An 18,506-nucleotide genomic window follows, 5' to 3' on the forward strand; every position below is an offset into this window, starting at 1 on the left:
GGGGGAGGGCGGGAATCCATACAGAAATTATTTTTGTAAGTCATTAAAGGATGAGCCACTCTCAAACATTCAGTTAAGAACACACTTATGCAACTACTTTACCCCCCTCCCCAAAAAAGCAGCCTTTATAATTTCAGGTTCATAGTACAATGTGCATATTCATTTTGACATTATCTGTTTAGATTATTGTGCACATTTTATTGTTGGCATTTAAAGGATTCTAATGAGATAACACCACTGACAGCTTAACCTTTATTAAACTGTTGATACAAGATGATTCTTCTAGCATAAAGTCAGATGAAGACATTACAAAAATTATATAGCTATTCATAGATTGCAATAAACTATTAAAAAGAACATTCTCTTTACAAGATTGGTCTTTTATTTACAATTAGAGACCAGAAAAAATGAGGGGTTTCTTTCACAATATTTTACTAAATTAGTATTTAAATAATACTTGAGGCACTTTTCAGAGATTATTAAAAGCTATGAACAATTAGATCACTGAGAGTTGAATCTGAAGAATATGTCCCTGATATTAACTGTTATATATGACAGTATTACTACTAGTTGCTTTTAAAATCCAGGTATCTGGAAGGTTAAAGAGTTTGTAAAACACTGAAGTCAGCTCCAAGCTTTCTGTCTGTCTATAGTAACAAGTATGCTTCTCATATTTTTCACATACAAATGATTGTTTACGTATGAATTAAGCCTCACAACGTAACTCGAAGGTAGGAAGCGCCAGTACCCTTTATGCAGAGTAGAAACAGATTGTGACTTGCTGAAAGGAAGAGGAAGCATGAAGCAGACAACTCCATGGGCTCAGTCATCCCATTTCCCAGTACAGCACCTCTGATATTGATCCAGCACATTGTATTATTCTAAACACCATCGAGAACAACCTATGTTCCCAATCACAAGACCTAAACACGGAGCAGACAGATTTTAAAAAAGGAGATCTGTTGTACTTCAATTGCTCCTCATCAGTCAGTATAAAACCTTTTGTGACTTTACAGAAAAATCACATCATATTTCTGTCCCTGGACTTGCCAAACACATTAAGATAACACAAGTCAAATTCTGTTCTACGTATATCCACAGTCAATGGGATAGAAATTCTTGCTTCTGATTTCTCCTTCTCCCATGGACAGGAGAGCTTTGCATTTTCCACATTCCACCCTACACGTAGCTTCTCTACTTTGTGCAAAAAAATAAAAATAAATAAAAGTATGCTGCTACAAGTGAGAGAGCTAAAATGCATTCATGGTCTCAAGCCAAGGGCACAGAGCAGATTTGATTTGAAATATTAAGTTCCTTGATCAAAAATTTAAAATAATCAGACAAGCTATTGGGATGGATGGATGGATGGATGGAAGAAAGCTGTTTTCAGTGGGAAGTCTTTTCTTGTTCCTTCTGGCAAATGGACCATCACAAAAAAAAAGTTCACCCACAAGTATCAGAGTTGTTCAGTATCATATCCCAAAACGGGTCCAAGCCATTTCTCCACTTCCGCAACTGACAATTTTTTTCTCAGTGCATAATCTTCAACCTGCAAAGAGACCACAAAACACGATGGAGATTTTGGAACTCCAGCTTTTAGTATTTACAAATTTTTTAAGACATCTGCTAATTAGATGTTTTTAAATGTTCTAACACTACTACAATGAACAGCGTAAGTTACCTGATCTTTACATATCTTTCCAACAGCAAAATATTTGGAATTGGGACTGGAAAAGTAGAGGCCAGAAACTGCAGAAGCAGGTACCATTGCTAGTGATTCTGTTAAACCAATTCCTGGAAAAGTGAATGAGAATCCTCTTATTCTTGAGAACAAGTGAGAATAAGCACAAATTCAAAACCTTTTTTGTGTTGGACAGCTTCAAGCAAACTCAAAAAACCCAAGAAGGTTTCAGATGAATTAAAACAAAAACCATTTTCCATTTGTTAACTATTAAAAAAAACCACAGACCTTTAAATATACTGCAGATTTTCATTATGATTACTGTAAAGTAACTGTACAGTTTGAAGGAAAAAACCTGGGAGATTTTGGCAAGAGGTTTTGAAACACAGGAAGGTATTTTTGGAGCAGTGAAACATCTGACATGTAAAATATCAGAGGAAAACAAATGGAATTCATTCCTTTTTAAGAATTACCATCTCAAGGTTCCTGTGGACCAGGATACACACTGATGAATTGGCTTTTTTTCCTGTTTATATCTGGAATGTCTTCTTGCAACCATAAGGATGCTAGAAATTTTCTCTGTGCAGCAGAACCCTGTTTGCATGTAATCTGCTACTCAGGGACACAACTCCTTCACCAAAAGCACTGACAGTGTTTTTAAAATTCTTCCTTGAATGAGGCCGAATAGAAATGGCAATGAAAAGGGGAAGAGAGCAAATCCTAGAAGCACATCGGTATTTTATGTAGTTCTGCACCACCCAATTCACTGTATTTTTGGAATGTCAATCTTTCATTCACATAAAAACAGTTTAAGAATCTTAGTAAAGCAGAGTTACCTGTTGTTTCCTCAATGTTTGCAAGTTTCCACATGGTGAGTTTTTCTGTATGGTCAGGCTGGCTTGGATATCCAGGGGCAGGGCGAATTCCCTCATATTTAATTCTGCGTAGGTCAGAGAGATTGAGCTGCTCAGTACTACTGTAAGCCCAGAATTCCCTTCGAACCCTTTCATGGAGCTCCTCAGCAAATGCCTTGGAATAGAATGAAAAGATTTTTTTGTATTTTAGTTTGTTCAGAACGATGCAATAGCTATTTAATACAAACAATGTCTTAGAGACTTTCTTCCCCTTCCCATTATAATTTTTAAGGGAGCTTTTAACGTTGGTGAGAAATTTGATAGAATTAAAATTCACATGCAAAACTTATTTTGCTAACTCAAGTATTTTAGTTTCTTCTCTTATTGGTAGATAGGCGTTTTTTGATTGTCCTGCTTTAAAATCCTACATACTCAAAAGATGTGGACAAGTAACCTAAAAAGTAACCTCATTAACCTATGGTAGCAACATATCATTATAGTCACTAGGTCTTGACCATCTGTGTGTCTCATCCAGGTCTAGCTATGGAAGGTTACATCATTCTTGCATCCATGCTAGGATCAGATATAAGTATGCACTGCGGCTCTTTTTAGTAGAGGTCCTTTCCTCTAGCTGAAAGTGGGCAACAACTTTTCTGAACTGCTATTTTGCCAGCAACAGTTGCCCTTCAGGAAGAATTCCAACTTCAGTAAATATCTTTAGATGGCAAGTAATTATGATTTCTGAAACCGTGCTGTAGCTTGAAATACACACCTAGAGCTAACCCCACTTGCATTGCACTGCAGTGGCTGTAAGTTTGCTGAAAGTTGCAAGGAAACCTCATACCTCTGCCAACCGATCGCCGAGAGCCTTTACCATTATGATGTTGTATTCATCATCCTGTTTCCTAAATTCATTGCATAACTCATCTACACCAAAGCAGGCCACAGCAAACAGGCCTAAGTAGTCACGAATGCCAGAATCCATTGGTGCTATGAAGTCAGAGAGGCAGTAATATGGATCTGTGCAGGCAGAGTCTTTTTCAGCCTAGAATAACAAAATCAGTGCAATAAATCAGAACATTTAAAAATACATTATTAGTGCACTACTAAGCTAAAGACCAGTATTTTTAACACTAAAGGGCTTAAGGCATTTCTGACAAACACCTAACTAGTCTTTGAGCCACGGTGGCTTTCCTGTAGTTAAATTAGAAGGAAACCACCTCTCTCAGAGCATGTTCAGACCACTGAAGAACAAAACTCCATAGAAGAGATGCTGCGCTGAACACACATATAGAGATATTTTATTTCTGTTTACAGCCAGTAAGATTTATCAGCTTATTGAACTGTAGGTTCAATCTTTGTATTGGCCATTCACTTCAGAGTTGGACTTGATGATCCTTGTGGGTCCCTTCCAACTCAGAAGTTTCTGTGATACAAAGTATTACAAAATAAGGAACACTCTTGTGCCAACTGGGTAAGAGGAGGAATAATTACTCTCTACCCCTCACAGATTCCACATTTGCTAGCAAAACTGATGGTTGATAAGCAAACTGGAAATTCTTCAGCAATTCCCTCTATAGAATGGCTGTGAGAGTTTATAAACACTCCTGGTTTCTCATGGTACAAACTATGTGCTCAGGAATCCAGACAAAGCTGTGCCCACGATGCAGACCTTACAGTAGTCACACATACAAACAAACAAAATTGATCTATCACTACTGAAAAGTTGAATTCTAAATGAAGTTCAAGTGGGTTTTATGCAAAGGAAAGTGGCCCAGAGGGCAAGGACCTTGGGGGTGCTGGTCAACAGCTGGCTGAACATGAGCCAGCAGTGTGCCCAGGTGGCCAAGAAGGCCAATGGCATTTTGGCCTTAGCAGGAACAGTGAGGCCAGCAGGACTAGGGAAGGGATTCTTCCCCTGTACTTGGCACTGGTGAGGCCGCACTTCAAGTACTGTGTCCAATTCTGGGCCACTCACTTCAAGAAGATCATTGAGGTGCTGGAGCAAGTCCAGAGAAGGGCAAGGAAGCTGGTGAAGGTTGTAGAGCACAAGTCCTATGAGGAGAGGCTGAGGGAGCTGGGGTTGTTTAGCTGGGAAAAGAGGAGGCTCAGAGGAGACTTTATCGCTCTCTACAACCACCTGAAAGGAGGTTGTAGCCAGGTGGGAGTTGGCCTCTTCTCCCAGGCAACAACTGATGAGATGAGAGGGCACAGTCTTAAGCTGTGCCAGAGAAGGTTTAGGTTGGACATTAGGAAGAAAGCCTTCACAGAAAGGGCAATTAGACATTGGAATGGGCTGCCAGAGGAGGTAGTGGGGTCATCATTCCTGGAGGTGTTTAAGAAAAGACTGGATATGGCACTGAGTGCTATGGTCTTGGTGACATGGTGGTGTTGGGTCACACGTTGGACCCAATGATCTCAGGGGTCTATTCCAACCCAACTGATTTTGTGATTCTGTGGAATAGGAAATATACTGCTCACTGGATCCTTTTCCAAAAATGGAAAAAAGGTAACAGAAAGAGGTGACTAAGCATCCCAAAAGAAATTTTGAATCATATCATGTGGAAACACGATTGCTATTTAAGAAGTGGCACAGATCTTGTAAATCTACCCAACTTAGAGAAAAGTTATTTCATGGCTATCACTTAGCTGAAGATTCCTATTCTATAACAATATTTTAACAATGCTTTCCACTCAATCCCAACTGCATCTTAAAAGCAAATAAAACACCTTCAACCCTGAAAAACAAAGAAAAATGGCCTGTTAGCCCACTAGGTTAATACCATAAAGTACTATAAAACCAAAGAAATATCCTTTTCCCACACAGATAAAATCTATGTTAATTTTGAGGTTCTTTTGTAATTATTAGAGTTAAGGAAAATATTAAATGGATCCCCAACTTTTAGGTTTATGTCACATCCTTGTGTCAATGTCATGAACTCAACTCTCTGTACTGGAAGGAAAATTTTATATAAGAAACAGAAGACAATTATTTGCTTCTACTTTGCTCTGGTGAAGACTCTGCTGAATTACTATATACACCAGACTGGAAGAGATGCAGCTAAAATATATAGAGTCCAGAAGAGCAGTATGCACAATAGCACAGAGTTTCATGGCCTTAACCTTTGAGAGAAGCCTGAATAACTGGGGATATATAAGATAAAAAGACTAAGGAAACATACAGTATTCCAATAATAAAACCCTTTACAAGAATATTATCAAACCAGATATTCTTCTTGGGAGAACCCTGGGAAAAGGCCAGGAAAAGAAACAGTAGTAAACATGATTTACATGGGATATCAAAATATTTAACTAGGCCATAAGGCTCTGGAACAGCCCTGCATGTGTGCTTGTTGAGAGCATTTTATATAAACATCTGCCATGGATTGTCACGATCCATCTCCATGCTTCAGATAATCTGTTCCAGGGAACTGGAACAGAAAAACTTAAGAGTCATGTATTTCTTAGTACAGTCCTGCAATGTTGGCACATGATTGTCCTTATAGAATATGGTACTCCAGAAATTTAGGTAATCGTTGAAATTTTTTTTCTGACCATGTTTGATGACTCTGAATATGTGAACTATGAAGAAGCCAAATCAGAAGACAAGGGAAAAAAAAGGAGAAGCAGAATATCTTGAAAGTTCAATCTATCAAATTAAATGCAAATCTAGGTAAGTATGATTCAAGCATGAATACTTAAAATAATGATTAGCTTAATCAGAATTAGCAGCCAACTAATTCTAAACTGCCCCTCCATATGGTGAATTTTACATAAAAATTAAGACTATCAAAAACACTTATCTCCATTGAGCTTTATTTTCCAGGATTTTTTTAATTCTAACTGGGTTTAACCTTTAATACATTCAAGCAGAATTTTTCATCTAAAGCAGAATCCAGGGATATTAGAGAACTAAGGTTCATTAGGTTCTAATTTAGCAACACAAGATCCATGTAATGAAGTTATACAGCACATTGCTTTAGGATATCTTAAATATTAAAATTAAGATGGAAAATGCACATCATTTCGGAAAATATCCAACCTATAAAGCATTTTGTACAACTATTACAGTGCAAAACACTACAAATACTGCAGTACAAATACCTGGATCACCACAAACAAGATCTTGTTATTACTGAAAGAAATGGCAAGACAACAGCTGCAGACAGATTACAATGCCCATTTTCTACAGATTTTAATAGAGCACTTCTATTACATTCTTGCAATGCAGTGGAAAAAAAATTCACTTAACAAATGTGCTGTCATTGTACCTGTTGCCTCAAGCCATAAAATTTTGCTATTGGTTCTGAAGATCCCACTGCCTCTTCCACAGCATATAAGTGGATATCATCCTGAACACTTCGAGCTGGCCAGAACCCAACCACACCTCTGGCTTGTAATTTCTTTTGATTAATCAATGTTTTCAGTAGATCTTGCGCATCGTTATAAACTCTCCTTGCTTCTTCACCTAGCCAAAAAAAAAATTAAAAAAAAAAATCCCTTTAGAAACAGTATGTTTTCACAACTGGCTAAATAGGTTTAAGAATTGTTGAAGATTGATTCACTTTCCACATAATTCTCTGATGACTGCAGTGATCTGTCAGCTACAGCAAATAGGGAGACTTCAGTGTGATCATGTCTATATAGCTGTAACAACATATATTTTAGGGGGGAAAAAAAAAACAAATGCACAAAATGTTTCAGCCAGCATGGTTCGGACCTGGTGTGTGCACCTACATTACCACAGAGCAGCAGACCCAGAAGGTTGTTTTCAGTGTCACCCTTGCACTTTCATCATGTATTTCAAGGCCTACTGACTAGTTTCAAAAGGAGACAGAGCTCTCTTGCCATCTTCACCCACAACAGGAACACAGATATATCAAATGCTCTGCTGCCATTTTCTGTCATTAAAATACCTCCCTTGTGCTTTGGCAGGTGAATGCTAAATAAGGTCACTGAACATTTTTCCCCGTTTATTTTTCAGCCTCACATGGCAACAGTTAGTTCATCAAGCATTGTTTTAAACAAATTATTTCAGTGACATTACTTTCCATGTGTTTTCACTATTTCTATGTATTTCAAAACATTCAGAATCTTAATGCAGCACGGCAGGCTTGCTAGGATTTTTACATGAAATAAATTTCAATACTCACCCACAGTTTTATCACTAAAGATCTTAGGAAAACTCCGGTTGGGATATTTTCCCCTAAGCTGCCAGACATCAAAGAAGGGCTTCCAGTCAATGTATTCTACCAGCCTCTTCAGGTCATAATCTTCAAAGACTTTTGTGCCGATGAATTTTGGTTTAACTGTAGGAATCAGAAGTACAATTTGACATGCTGAAAATAATTTAACATTGCTCTTATATGTGCTGCATAACTGATGCTCACCAGCCTCCACCACTGCAAATGACCTCTTCCTAATTAATTGTCTTAGAATTCTCATTGTCATATTGTTCCCAAATCATACCACACTCCATAGTTACAAAAAACATAAAAAGCATATAAAGTTGAAATAGAAAAACTAAGGTCTTTTGTTCTTTCACATAAATCAAGACTTATTAGCTGTTGGACTTTGGAACTTACTTCAGTGGCCAGAATGTTGGCCAAGACAGAACATCGAAAAAAACCTACACAACTTACCAATACCTAACATATTTTATGAGCATATATACCTTTCATATTTACAAATCCCTCCACAGAGACCTGTGACATGCTATGATACTGTAGAATATCTGTGTAATTTTTTATGTAATTTCTAGGAATTTCTGCAGCCAGCACACACCTGTTTAGATGCATCCACACAGGTGAAAACATGAGACAGATATATGTGTGCAAAGCCACAAGCTTTTCACTTGTTTGCTCTGTGCTGTTCAATACTTTATAACACAACCTCTATCAAGATGACCTATTGAAAGTTGCATCTTGTTGAGTCTTGTAAATGAAATGACAGAAAGCAGTGTTAATGTCACTGCAGGATGCAACTTCTTGTGGAATGCTGTTTACACTTCTAATCTTTAATTTAAAAGAAGAAAAAAATCAAAGCAACCCAGTACAAAAAACGATGGGGGAAGGGTAGGAAAAGTGTAAGAAATGTCATGTCACAACCTGTGTGCCACGTCACAACTATAGCACACCAAGTATGGTGTAGTAAGCTTTGCAATGTAATGAGCCAGGCAGACATTATTTTTCAAAGTGGTCATTAGATTTTTCTTTGACTATATCATGTTATGCATAACTCATTGTTTTAGGATTTTCTTTCCAATTTTTTTATTAAGTTGAAATTTAATTTTTAAATGAGCTGTGAAAAAATAAAGCAGAAACAGATTACTCAAATTTATGCAAAACGATCTTTGCTGAGACAGACCCCAATTTACTCAAGCTGTTACACTGCTATATTCTGAAGTTTAATCAAGCATAATTTAATTAAAAATGTATCTTAAATAAATACATTAAATAAAACAAAGGCACAGCAACAACAAACAACAACATATAAACTGACCCGGTTTATGGCCTGATAACCAGTCATTATGGAAACCTTTTCTTCTAGCTTGCTGTAGAGACAAGTATCTTCTTTCCTGTACAGACATAAAGGTTAATTTCAGAGAGCCAGCCATCTTTCAGACACAAACTGTAACTGTTGACTTCATGGTAGAGTTCAAAATACTCTTCAGGATAAATGTGACAACCAATAATTTCAGTCCCAACAACTCCAAGTTCACAGGTGTAAAGTAAGATTACTCCACAACCATACCATTATTTTTTCCTGTATACTTCTAATAAACCTGGTCTACAAGATTTCTAGTTCCTCTGAACTACAATAGAGGTTCCTTTATTACTTCAAAATACAATGAAATACAGGTACAGCAAGATATTCTCCTATTGCTCAGATCCCTCACCTACACAAGACTAAGACATTAGGAAAGCATGGTGTTTTAAAATACAGTGTGGCTCAGTACCAGCAAAAGCCACCAGTGCCATTTTTGTTATCCTGGCTGTAGCTTCCCATTTTCAGCTACTGCTCTAGGAGAGCACAAGTCTCCTGTAGGTTGACTGCCAGCTCCATGGAGGTGTCCTAGATACCACTGATTAGCCACTGATGACAATCAAGGATTTGCCAAATATGTTAGATTCATGCAGAATTTTCCCTTATAGGTTAGAAAATTTGATTTCATAAGCATTTCTGGAAGTTTTCAATCAATTCTACTGCAAGTTTTAAATGAGAACAAATACACCTGAAGTTCTTCATAAGAAGCTGAAACCAAGAGTAATGAGGAAAGTGTCAACCACTTCAAATGACGCTAAATCAATTACATTTGTACCTTGAGAGACTCATAATGTTCTTGTCTAATTTCTTCATATTCCTCTAATATTTCTTCAAAGAAATCATCCTTTACACTATTGTCTAAGAGCTGGGAGCACTGAAAAAACCAGGAAAGAGAAAGTAGTTAGTACATACTGTAACATACTGTAATAAGGACAGAGTATGAATTTCAGACTAAGCAGTCTCTTTTGGACTCACTTTCAATTACACTTGGCAACACTAAACTAAGCCTTACCAATAATCTGCAAACTAGATTCAAACTATTCAAACTATCCATATTTGGAATATGAGTACTACTGAGAGCACTGCCCTACTTCACAGGTAGTATTAGCAGAGCCAAGTCTGGTTCTGAAAAGACGTGACAGGAAAATACTCAAAAACTTCAAAAACTAATAGTCAGAAACAACCTGCTGCTTGGCCTACTTCTTACAAGTAAGTATTTGCCAGCTAAGACCACCCATTTCTCTGAAAGAGAATCCAGCCCAAAAAACTCCAGCCGCACGTTTCTCTTTACTAATGTTGCCATTTAACTAACTTCAGAAATATATCCAAATTAAAGAGAATAGTAGTTCATATCTAACTCTATTGCTCTTCACTATAAAATATCTCAAAACTACAGTCAAGGACCCAGAGTTAATGTCACCCTCACTAAAGAAATGTGGCATTTAAATAAAAGTACCTAGTGACAATAACTGACATAAGTCAGGTGAGAGAACCCCGTGGTAGCAAAAAAACAACTGAAGCAAGAGTAGTTCAGAAACTTGTCTCTGTCGTGCTTCTTCAATTTTCTGCTACCACATTAAGCCTTAGAGGAAGGACGAGAGGCACAACAGAAAAACAGGGCATGTATTTTTGCATGGATGAAAAACTATAATTTAGAACTTACAACCACAACACTCTTGGATGCATCCAGGACATGAATTACAGGTGCGCTATACCGTGGGGCAATTTTAACAGCTGTGTGTGTTCTTCAATGAAAAAGAAAAAGAGTGAGCATTTCACAACTGACGCAAAAAAACAACAAAACCAAAAAACCCAACAAAACCCCCAGTGAAATAAATCCTGACTTAATCATAGACTAGAACTTCAAAAGAAGAAATTCATTTGTCCATCTGCTACACATGAATCATTAAACACAGATTTTAATAATAGGTACATAAACACCTTTCTTCAAAGAGTATCAGAACACTCCATAAATAACGTGCCAGCTCATATTCCCTCACTGTCTTACCAGCTGAATGAAAATCAGCAACTCATTAGTTTGAGTCTCAGAAAATTTCAGTGACAATGTTCCAAACTAAGCCTACCAAGAACTAACAATTTTTTTAATCCTTTTTGCTAATCTTACATTTTTCCTTCCCACATGCTGGGTCTATAGATTAGCATTAACCTAATTCAGGGATGATTATTCCATTTCTGCAAGGCTCTACTTCAAAATTGGAGGCTCAAGTCCTCTACTCGCCTGAAGAAGGAATTCTGCCAGTGGTCAATAAATATTACAAACTTGCATCTTGAAGATACAGTGAACCTTGCATTATAACTATAGGAGCAATAAAGACAGGTAGTGATCCTACTTCTCCACTGTCTGTCAAATTATGAGAGAATTTGCTAAAGCCATAAATATAGAACATAATAGGTCTGCTACGTGTGCTGCTCTGATAAAGAAAGGAATGCTGCTAACAGCTTCTAGTGATGAGAGAACCTCTGCTCAGAGTCCTGCCAAAACTCTGCAAGCAAGTGTAGGAACGAAGACCTTATAGGCCAAAGCCCTGTTTGCTTTCTTGTATGCTAAGGTCAAACACCATTCTTTAAATAAGATCTAAATCTGAGTCCAGGAAGCAACCTTCCACAGCTGAAATAAGATCTCCTTTTTCCTCAGGTTCTGTCAAATATTTAAAGCACTTGAACACAGAGGTTTACTGATGACTGTGCAACACAGCTGTGTAAACACTGTCCAGCATCTTCTGAATTTGCTGCTAGGAGACACACTTCTGATCTTGGCAGCAATATGTTTTACAAAGATATTGTATCTTCTGTTCTGATAGGAACAGACAAAGGAAACAAAGAGGACATGGTCCTACAATGGCACTGTATCAACCACTACATACTAATTTTTATATTTTTTTAAAAATAAACTTTACCACAGAGAGAATGTCACTATTATTTCTCAGCATCTGAATTCACCAAAGCAGCACAGTAAGAATGCAAACATCATCATTACTGTAAATTATGAAGAAACTCTATTGTGCAGATTCTGGAGATAAAATCCATCCTCTCTCTCTTTCAAACTAACCTCACCTTACACCCTTCAAAATATTTATGGTCTCCTTATTCCAAATAACAACATCTACTTTTCACAGAGAAAAAAAATTGTAGATAGTTCTTCATTAGCAACCTCTAACACATATACAACGTTTGAGAATGTACACATGAAGTTAAGCTTAAGACTGGGAAAGTAAAATTAAATATATATTATGAATCCAGTCTTCCATATAGAATACCTTTACTTGACATATATTTTATAGACACTGTATTGTGTCTGGGCACATGCATAAGTGTATATTTATATACAGTTGACATAAATAAAATTACTATTTATGCATTCAAAATTATGTATATATTCTTCAGTAATTTCCATATTCAAAGATAAAACTAGTGCTACCTCCCTCTTAGCTACATTCATCTCTGTGAATAAATTCTACAAAATTGTTTGATGGTGGTTATTTGACATGGATTACAAGACCACAATGCCTCGTGTGAAAACACTGAAATGATCTGAAGAAAGGGCTCTCCTAAGACCTCCACCTAGAATAAAACCTTCCCTTCACTCAAGTCCTGCTTTTTTTTTTTTTTTTAAGGAAAAACCCTCCATGTTTGTTGTCAGTATCAAAGTCGTAGGAAGAGACTCACAGGGAGAAGGAGAAGAAGAATACAGTGAACCTTGCATTATAATTACAGGAACAATAAAGACTGGTAGTGATCCTACTCTCCACCATCTGTCAGATTATGAGACAATTTGCTAAAGACAGAAATACAGAATAAGTCTGGCTACAATATGTGCTGCTCTGATAACAAAAGCAACACCACTAACAGCTACACAAAAAATGACCTCTGCAGTCTTCTGAGCTGTCACCTACTCAAGCATACTGCAACCTAAAGGAGTCAGCAAAGTGTGACCCAAGGCCATTATACGTGCCCAAAACACATCTGTGGTAATGTTAAGACTAGGTGTCAGTGAGCTGTCAACACTGATCTTCAGGAAATCATAGTAGCTCTATTATTTCATTTGAACAGACCTGAGAGAACAAGATATCAACAGAAAAGCTCAGCCTATCAAATGCAACATGCTAAGTATTTCAAAGCAAGCAGCTAGACTTTATCCCCTATCAGCCTGTTTGAACAGGACTGGAGACTCAGCCCAGTCATCACCTTTCTAAACAATGATCCAGGAAAATACAGTAACTTTCTTAAAGATAATAGCTCCCTGATGTCAACATGATCATTTCTAGTCTCAAAATCCTGCATTTCTGGAATACTTTGATGAATCAAAGTAGAACATTCAAGCTGTTGGAAGAACAGAACTGTATTCACACGTGTATGTGCATGAACTTTTAGAGGAAATACAGTACTTCCACATACAATATACACTTGCACACTTGTAAAAATTAAATGTTTAAGATGTCTGTTATTTGTTATGTCCTGACTACATTTTACCTCTGTATTCTAGGATTTCTAAGACAAGAAGTAACTGTCAATCATAAGTAAATACATACCAGTATGTATGTTACAGAAAAATGGGGAAAGGGGTAAAAAAATGGCTGTAAATTTTCTTTTTCCCTACTTAACACTATTTTCACAGATATTGTCCGTATTCCCAATTGAGATATCTTACTTAGAAGTAGTTGCTCCTCCAATCAGCAAAGGAATCTTTATTGCCAATCTCTCCATTTCCTTAGCGACAAAAATCATCTCATCCAAAGATGGGGTGATGAGACCAGACAGGCCAATTATATCTATTGCAAATTTACAAACACACATACACAAGGGGTTTAGCAAATCCACTCTAGAAAGACACAGAAATTATTACAGAAAGGTTTATTTCATACATCAGATAACTTCATGTGTCAGATAGAAAATAATGAGATAAAAAGCAGGGTAGTCATGAGCCTATAAGAAAGGTTTGACCCAATTAAAAAGTAAAAGCTTTCCAAGAATGACAATGATTCCAAATCCCCAGTTTAAGATATTTCCCAGTCTTCACAGCTGGTGAACATCTACTGCTCTGGTTTCAACAATAAATAAACGGTACTTTTGATAAGCAAGCTCCAAGCCTCAGAAGCTCAGCACTGAGGACCGAAATAAGACACAATAATTATAAGCTCTGCTCTTGGAAACACTTTCAAACTTCACCATCTATGTTCCACACAATTTATCTTTTCCAAGATGCAGTAGACTGTTTCAAAGCAACTGCAACTTGTTTCAGAAAGTTCGTTATTTATTACAACAATTCACACTCTGCTTTCACACTCACTGATCCGGCAAGCCAAATGCCAAGTTCTTTCACTGCTTTAAGACCCAACAAGGAGTTACCTAAACCATTTCAAGGCTCCATTTATCCATCTGTAAAACAAATACTAAGGCATCTCTCATGGAATTGTCCTTTTGATACAGGGTTTCAACTCCTCGGGCTAAGTTTCACAGAAGTGCCAAATGCTAAATAATTAATATTGTTAATGCAGCAGTTCTGATTTCTCTGAACATAGTCTGACCAAATCACAGACAGCATAGGAATGCAATAAGCAGCAATAAAAAAATGCAAGTGTGGTTTAAAAATCAAACAATTCAGAAGTACTAATGAAATCTCTCTATACCTGCTTTGTTCTCAACAGCAGCTCTCAATATCTTATCACATGGAGTCATGACTCCTAAATCAATAACTCTGTGAAAAGAAGTGAGATGACACACGATCCTTTAAATAATAAATAAAATATCTGCTAAAGGGCAAATACATTTCCCTTACCGTAAATAACTGACCTAAAATTGAAGTTAGAATTGAGATTTTTGTTTGTTTCTCTTAAGATCACTTTTGGGAATTTTAATATAGGAAACATCTCTGGGTCTGGCAAAATTTTCAATAAGTCAGAGTTCCAGATGGCATAGTAGTTAAGAAAATTCAAGTGTAAGAGGCTTTTTTTTTAGTTAAATAAGTTTTTGTGGTTGCACTAAGTCTGGCTGAGATGAGTTAATTTTCTTCACAGCAGCTGGTATGGTGCTGTGTTTTAGATCTGTGACCAAAACAATACTGCTAACATTCTAAAATTTAACTACTGATGAACAGTGTTTTCCCAGCATCAAGGCCTTCTCTGTTTCTTACTCTAACCCTCCAAGGAATAGACTGTGAATAGACACAACCAGACAGATAACCCAAACTAACCATAGAAATATTCCATGTCATATGATGTCAAGCTCAGCAATAAAAAAGGAGAGTAAGGGGTTTAGCAGGGGTTAGCCATCTTTGACTCGGAACTGGCTAGGCACCAGTGTACCCATGGGAGGTGCAAGGGGATTGCCTTTGCATCACTCGTTTTGTTTTTATTTTCTCTCTTTTTTTCACTTCCTCTTCACTTGTTACACATTCTTCTCCCTTCACAATTTTTCTTGCTTTCATTCTTCCTTTCCTCTTTCCCTATCCCACTGAGGTTGGCTGTGTGGAAGTGACTGGCTGGTGCTTAGCTGCTTACCAGGGCTGTCAACAGCAGTGGCATTTCTGACATTATTTGGATAACATAAAAAGGTTTTGTGGACATCATATCTTATATTAGGAATATAAGATGAGTCACATCAAAGTTGTGCCTTATTAAAGTTTACATTTTATGAAATGAGACACTGCACTTCCCTTATTACCATTTTAATCCTATTAACCCTAGCCATTGCTAAGGTTTTTATTTTTTCAAGTAAGCCACCCCAGCCTGCTGTTTTCATTCAGCCTCACTCACACTACTCATGGTGACAGAAAACTCTATGGCTTCAGTTCAGTAAGTGTAAATAAAGCTCAAGAAAGCCTGAAACCGATCGACAGAATTTCAAGAGGAAATTAAACTGAATATATTGCATATACACAGCACTGCTACTGCCTTCAACACTTTGTGCTTTAAAATAAAGGGATAATTTTGGCTGTTCTTAGAGCAAATGACAACCCAAAGTCAAAGCAAAACTAAAGGAATGAATGATAAGACAGAGTTCCAAAGGTGGTTCAGCTTTGTGCAACACCTGACAGACCCTTGACAAAGGGCACTGATGGGAACATGACCACTCCTTCCAACACTGTTGCCAACCCTGCTGTGCATAGACAGGCCATGAAAGACATGACTTTTCTTGAAGTTCTAACTTTTGAAGTTCAGAAACTCACCCCTTATTTAACAAAACATACCCCAGCAAGTTTTTAAATCTCATAGTAAACAGCTTGAAAAACACACTAGAAGTTTCATTCTAATCTTACAAGACTTTCTTTTTTCTCAACGCAACCCACACACAGTACTGCCCACTGCAATTGTTGTATCTCATTTCTTCAGACATTATACTTATAAAACATCATACTTATTACATTTAACTGAAATAAAACAAATACAAAAATTGATGTTCTTATTTATGTTCCCACTGATGTTAAACTGCATTCACCTCAGATGCCAATTTATTAGGAAACACAGTATTAAAGGAGAAGGCAATACTCCATCTTGTCCCACTCATTAGTAAAGCTGCCATGATCTGTGTTCCCAATCACAGCTTGGGGAATAGAGGACAATTCCCAAGAAATGCCCATCTCTGCTATCACCACAGCTAAAGCTAGTCTAAGGTATTAATTATCTATGCATATACAGTTGTGTTCACAGTTAGTCTCTTTACCTGAAGTTGTTGCAGCCCAGAACAACTCCCACAATGTTCTTGCCAATGTCATGTACGTCTCCTTTCACAGTTGCTAATACTATTGTACCCTGATAAGGATCCTGCAAGTTGAAGAAATAACACAAGAGTTAAATTACTCAGAAGCCTCAGTATGTTTGTACAGATTCTTCAACAGTGCAATCCCAATCCATGTCCCAAATTCCTTTTGTAGTAATTGCAAAGCATAGTGGAGATAATATAGTAAATTATAAAAATTATTTTAAAAGATCCAGGTAATTGAAACTTGCACATGAATTATTCTTACAAATTGCATGGATGTTATTCAAAAATCTGTGTTTAAAAAAACAAAATAGCAGATAAAACTATTTCAGATCTGGATAGCGTTTTGTGCAGTGCAATAACTGAACTCCTAAGGTACTTCTGCTCCAAATATACACCTCACCAATAAAGAGATTAAATATTTAGAACAAAAGGGCATGAATACTCATAATAACATGCCTATCTCTGCATCAAGATCTATCTTTCAATGCAATGCTGAGAAGAACAAGGAAACAGCAACATTAGAAGGAAATTAGCATTAGAGCAACATTAGAGGAATTAGCAAAAGCTAAGAGACCATTTTTTATGCAACACAAATAGCAAGGGAGACATTTCAGTGCAGTGATCATACTACTTCAGATTACCCAAGCTGAACAAATGGGCTTGAAGAAGGGAAGCTGTTCTGTCACAAGAAGGTCCTCGGTTAGACGGCATTCAGCCTGACCAAGGATGCTACCAACAGTGCAACAGTGAAACTTCCCATAGCAGTTCTCCACCAGGACACAGGACATGGCAATACATTTTTAGTTGTATAATCACTGTTGTCATTTGGAGCAGCTCCAGGCTATAACACTGGTATGTCTGAGCTAGTGCAGAATCAGATGGCAGTAAGCAAGTACTTAAATTGTACAGAGCATATTCTATGCAGAACTACAAAATATTTTTCCAGACAGTATCTCATCTCCTTTGCAGATGGCAGAACCGAATGATTAAATCCTTCTATGAAGCATGTCATATTTCTGGACATCCTGAGTAGCTCTCTCTTTCATGAACCTACATTGCCTTCTGTAGTTGCAATATTATGGGTTAAAAAAAATCTTTATATATTACCAAGAATGATATTAGTATTTCCCATGGTCCTAACACATTTGTTGAATAAAATCCCTGGATCCCCACCAATGCTGCTGTTTACTAAAATCTATTATTTTCCCAGTGCTTCTGTTTTACAGAAGACTGGAGAACACAGAAGGGAAGATGGAAGTCTGTAAGTCAGCCATCTCAGTACATCAACAAAAATTTTGCAGCTGAAAATATACTGTTGGAATGTAAGAGGAATTTGGGGAAAGAGATTAATCAAGGACAGGAGAAAAAACAAAAAGTGCTGCCCCACATTGTATCACACCTAATGACAAATGATGATTTAATTAGTGATTGATATAAAAAAAAATTAATACAAATTGGATTTGCACATGAGAGGAAGAAAAATCTGTGCTGTGCAGCAAACAGCATGGGCCAGAGCACATGCCACTTTAAATAAACCCTATTTAGGGCACACTGTGATTTCAATTGTCTTAAGCAAGGAGGTCCTCAAGTTCTGGGCACACATCCAAAGGGCTTCTTTTTTTTAATCTTCATAGAGATCTGCAGCCAGAGCTATTTATCCTCAAATGTAACTATCAATGCTTTGCACTTCCTGGCAGTCTGTG

General features: G+C 37.1%; 1 protein-coding gene across 10 annotated transcripts in view; it reads right to left on the reverse strand.

The window, feature by feature from the left end:
• Positions 1-238: 238 nt before the first annotated feature.
• MTR (5-methyltetrahydrofolate-homocysteine methyltransferase) overlaps positions 239-18,506 on the reverse strand; it is a 48,759-nt gene continuing 30,491 nt past the window's right edge. For 3 of the 10 annotated variants that reach the window (XM_064648737.1, XM_064648736.1, XM_064648739.1), the window contains 12 exons: positions 16,762-16,862; positions 14,730-14,797; positions 13,751-13,871; positions 10,745-10,826; positions 9,857-9,955; positions 9,037-9,112; positions 7,689-7,844; positions 6,807-7,003; positions 3,380-3,580; positions 2,518-2,710; positions 1,682-1,794; positions 1,317-1,549 (listed from right to left, as the gene is read on the reverse strand). In XM_064648737.1, the coding sequence (XP_064504807.1) occupies positions 1,457-1,549; positions 1,682-1,794; positions 2,518-2,710; positions 3,380-3,580; positions 6,807-7,003; positions 7,689-7,844; positions 9,037-9,112; positions 9,857-9,955; positions 10,745-10,826; positions 13,751-13,871; positions 14,730-14,797; positions 16,762-16,862 (1,500 nt within the window). In that variant the 3' untranslated portion in view covers positions 1,317-1,456. Of the gene's footprint in view, positions 1,550-1,681; positions 1,795-2,517; positions 2,711-3,379; positions 3,581-6,806; positions 7,004-7,688; positions 7,845-9,036; positions 9,113-9,855; positions 9,956-10,744; positions 10,827-13,750; positions 13,872-13,892; positions 13,922-14,729; positions 14,798-16,761; positions 16,863-18,506 lie in introns of those variants that run through there. The other 7 variants (XM_064648735.1, XR_010429094.1, XR_010429096.1 and 4 more) reach the window with 7 other exon arrangements.

Source organism: Pseudopipra pipra, chromosome 3, assembly GCF_036250125.1.
Source record: "Pseudopipra pipra isolate bDixPip1 chromosome 3, bDixPip1.hap1, whole genome shotgun sequence".
Lineage (NCBI taxonomy): Eukaryota > Metazoa > Chordata > Aves > Passeriformes > Pipridae > Pseudopipra > Pseudopipra pipra.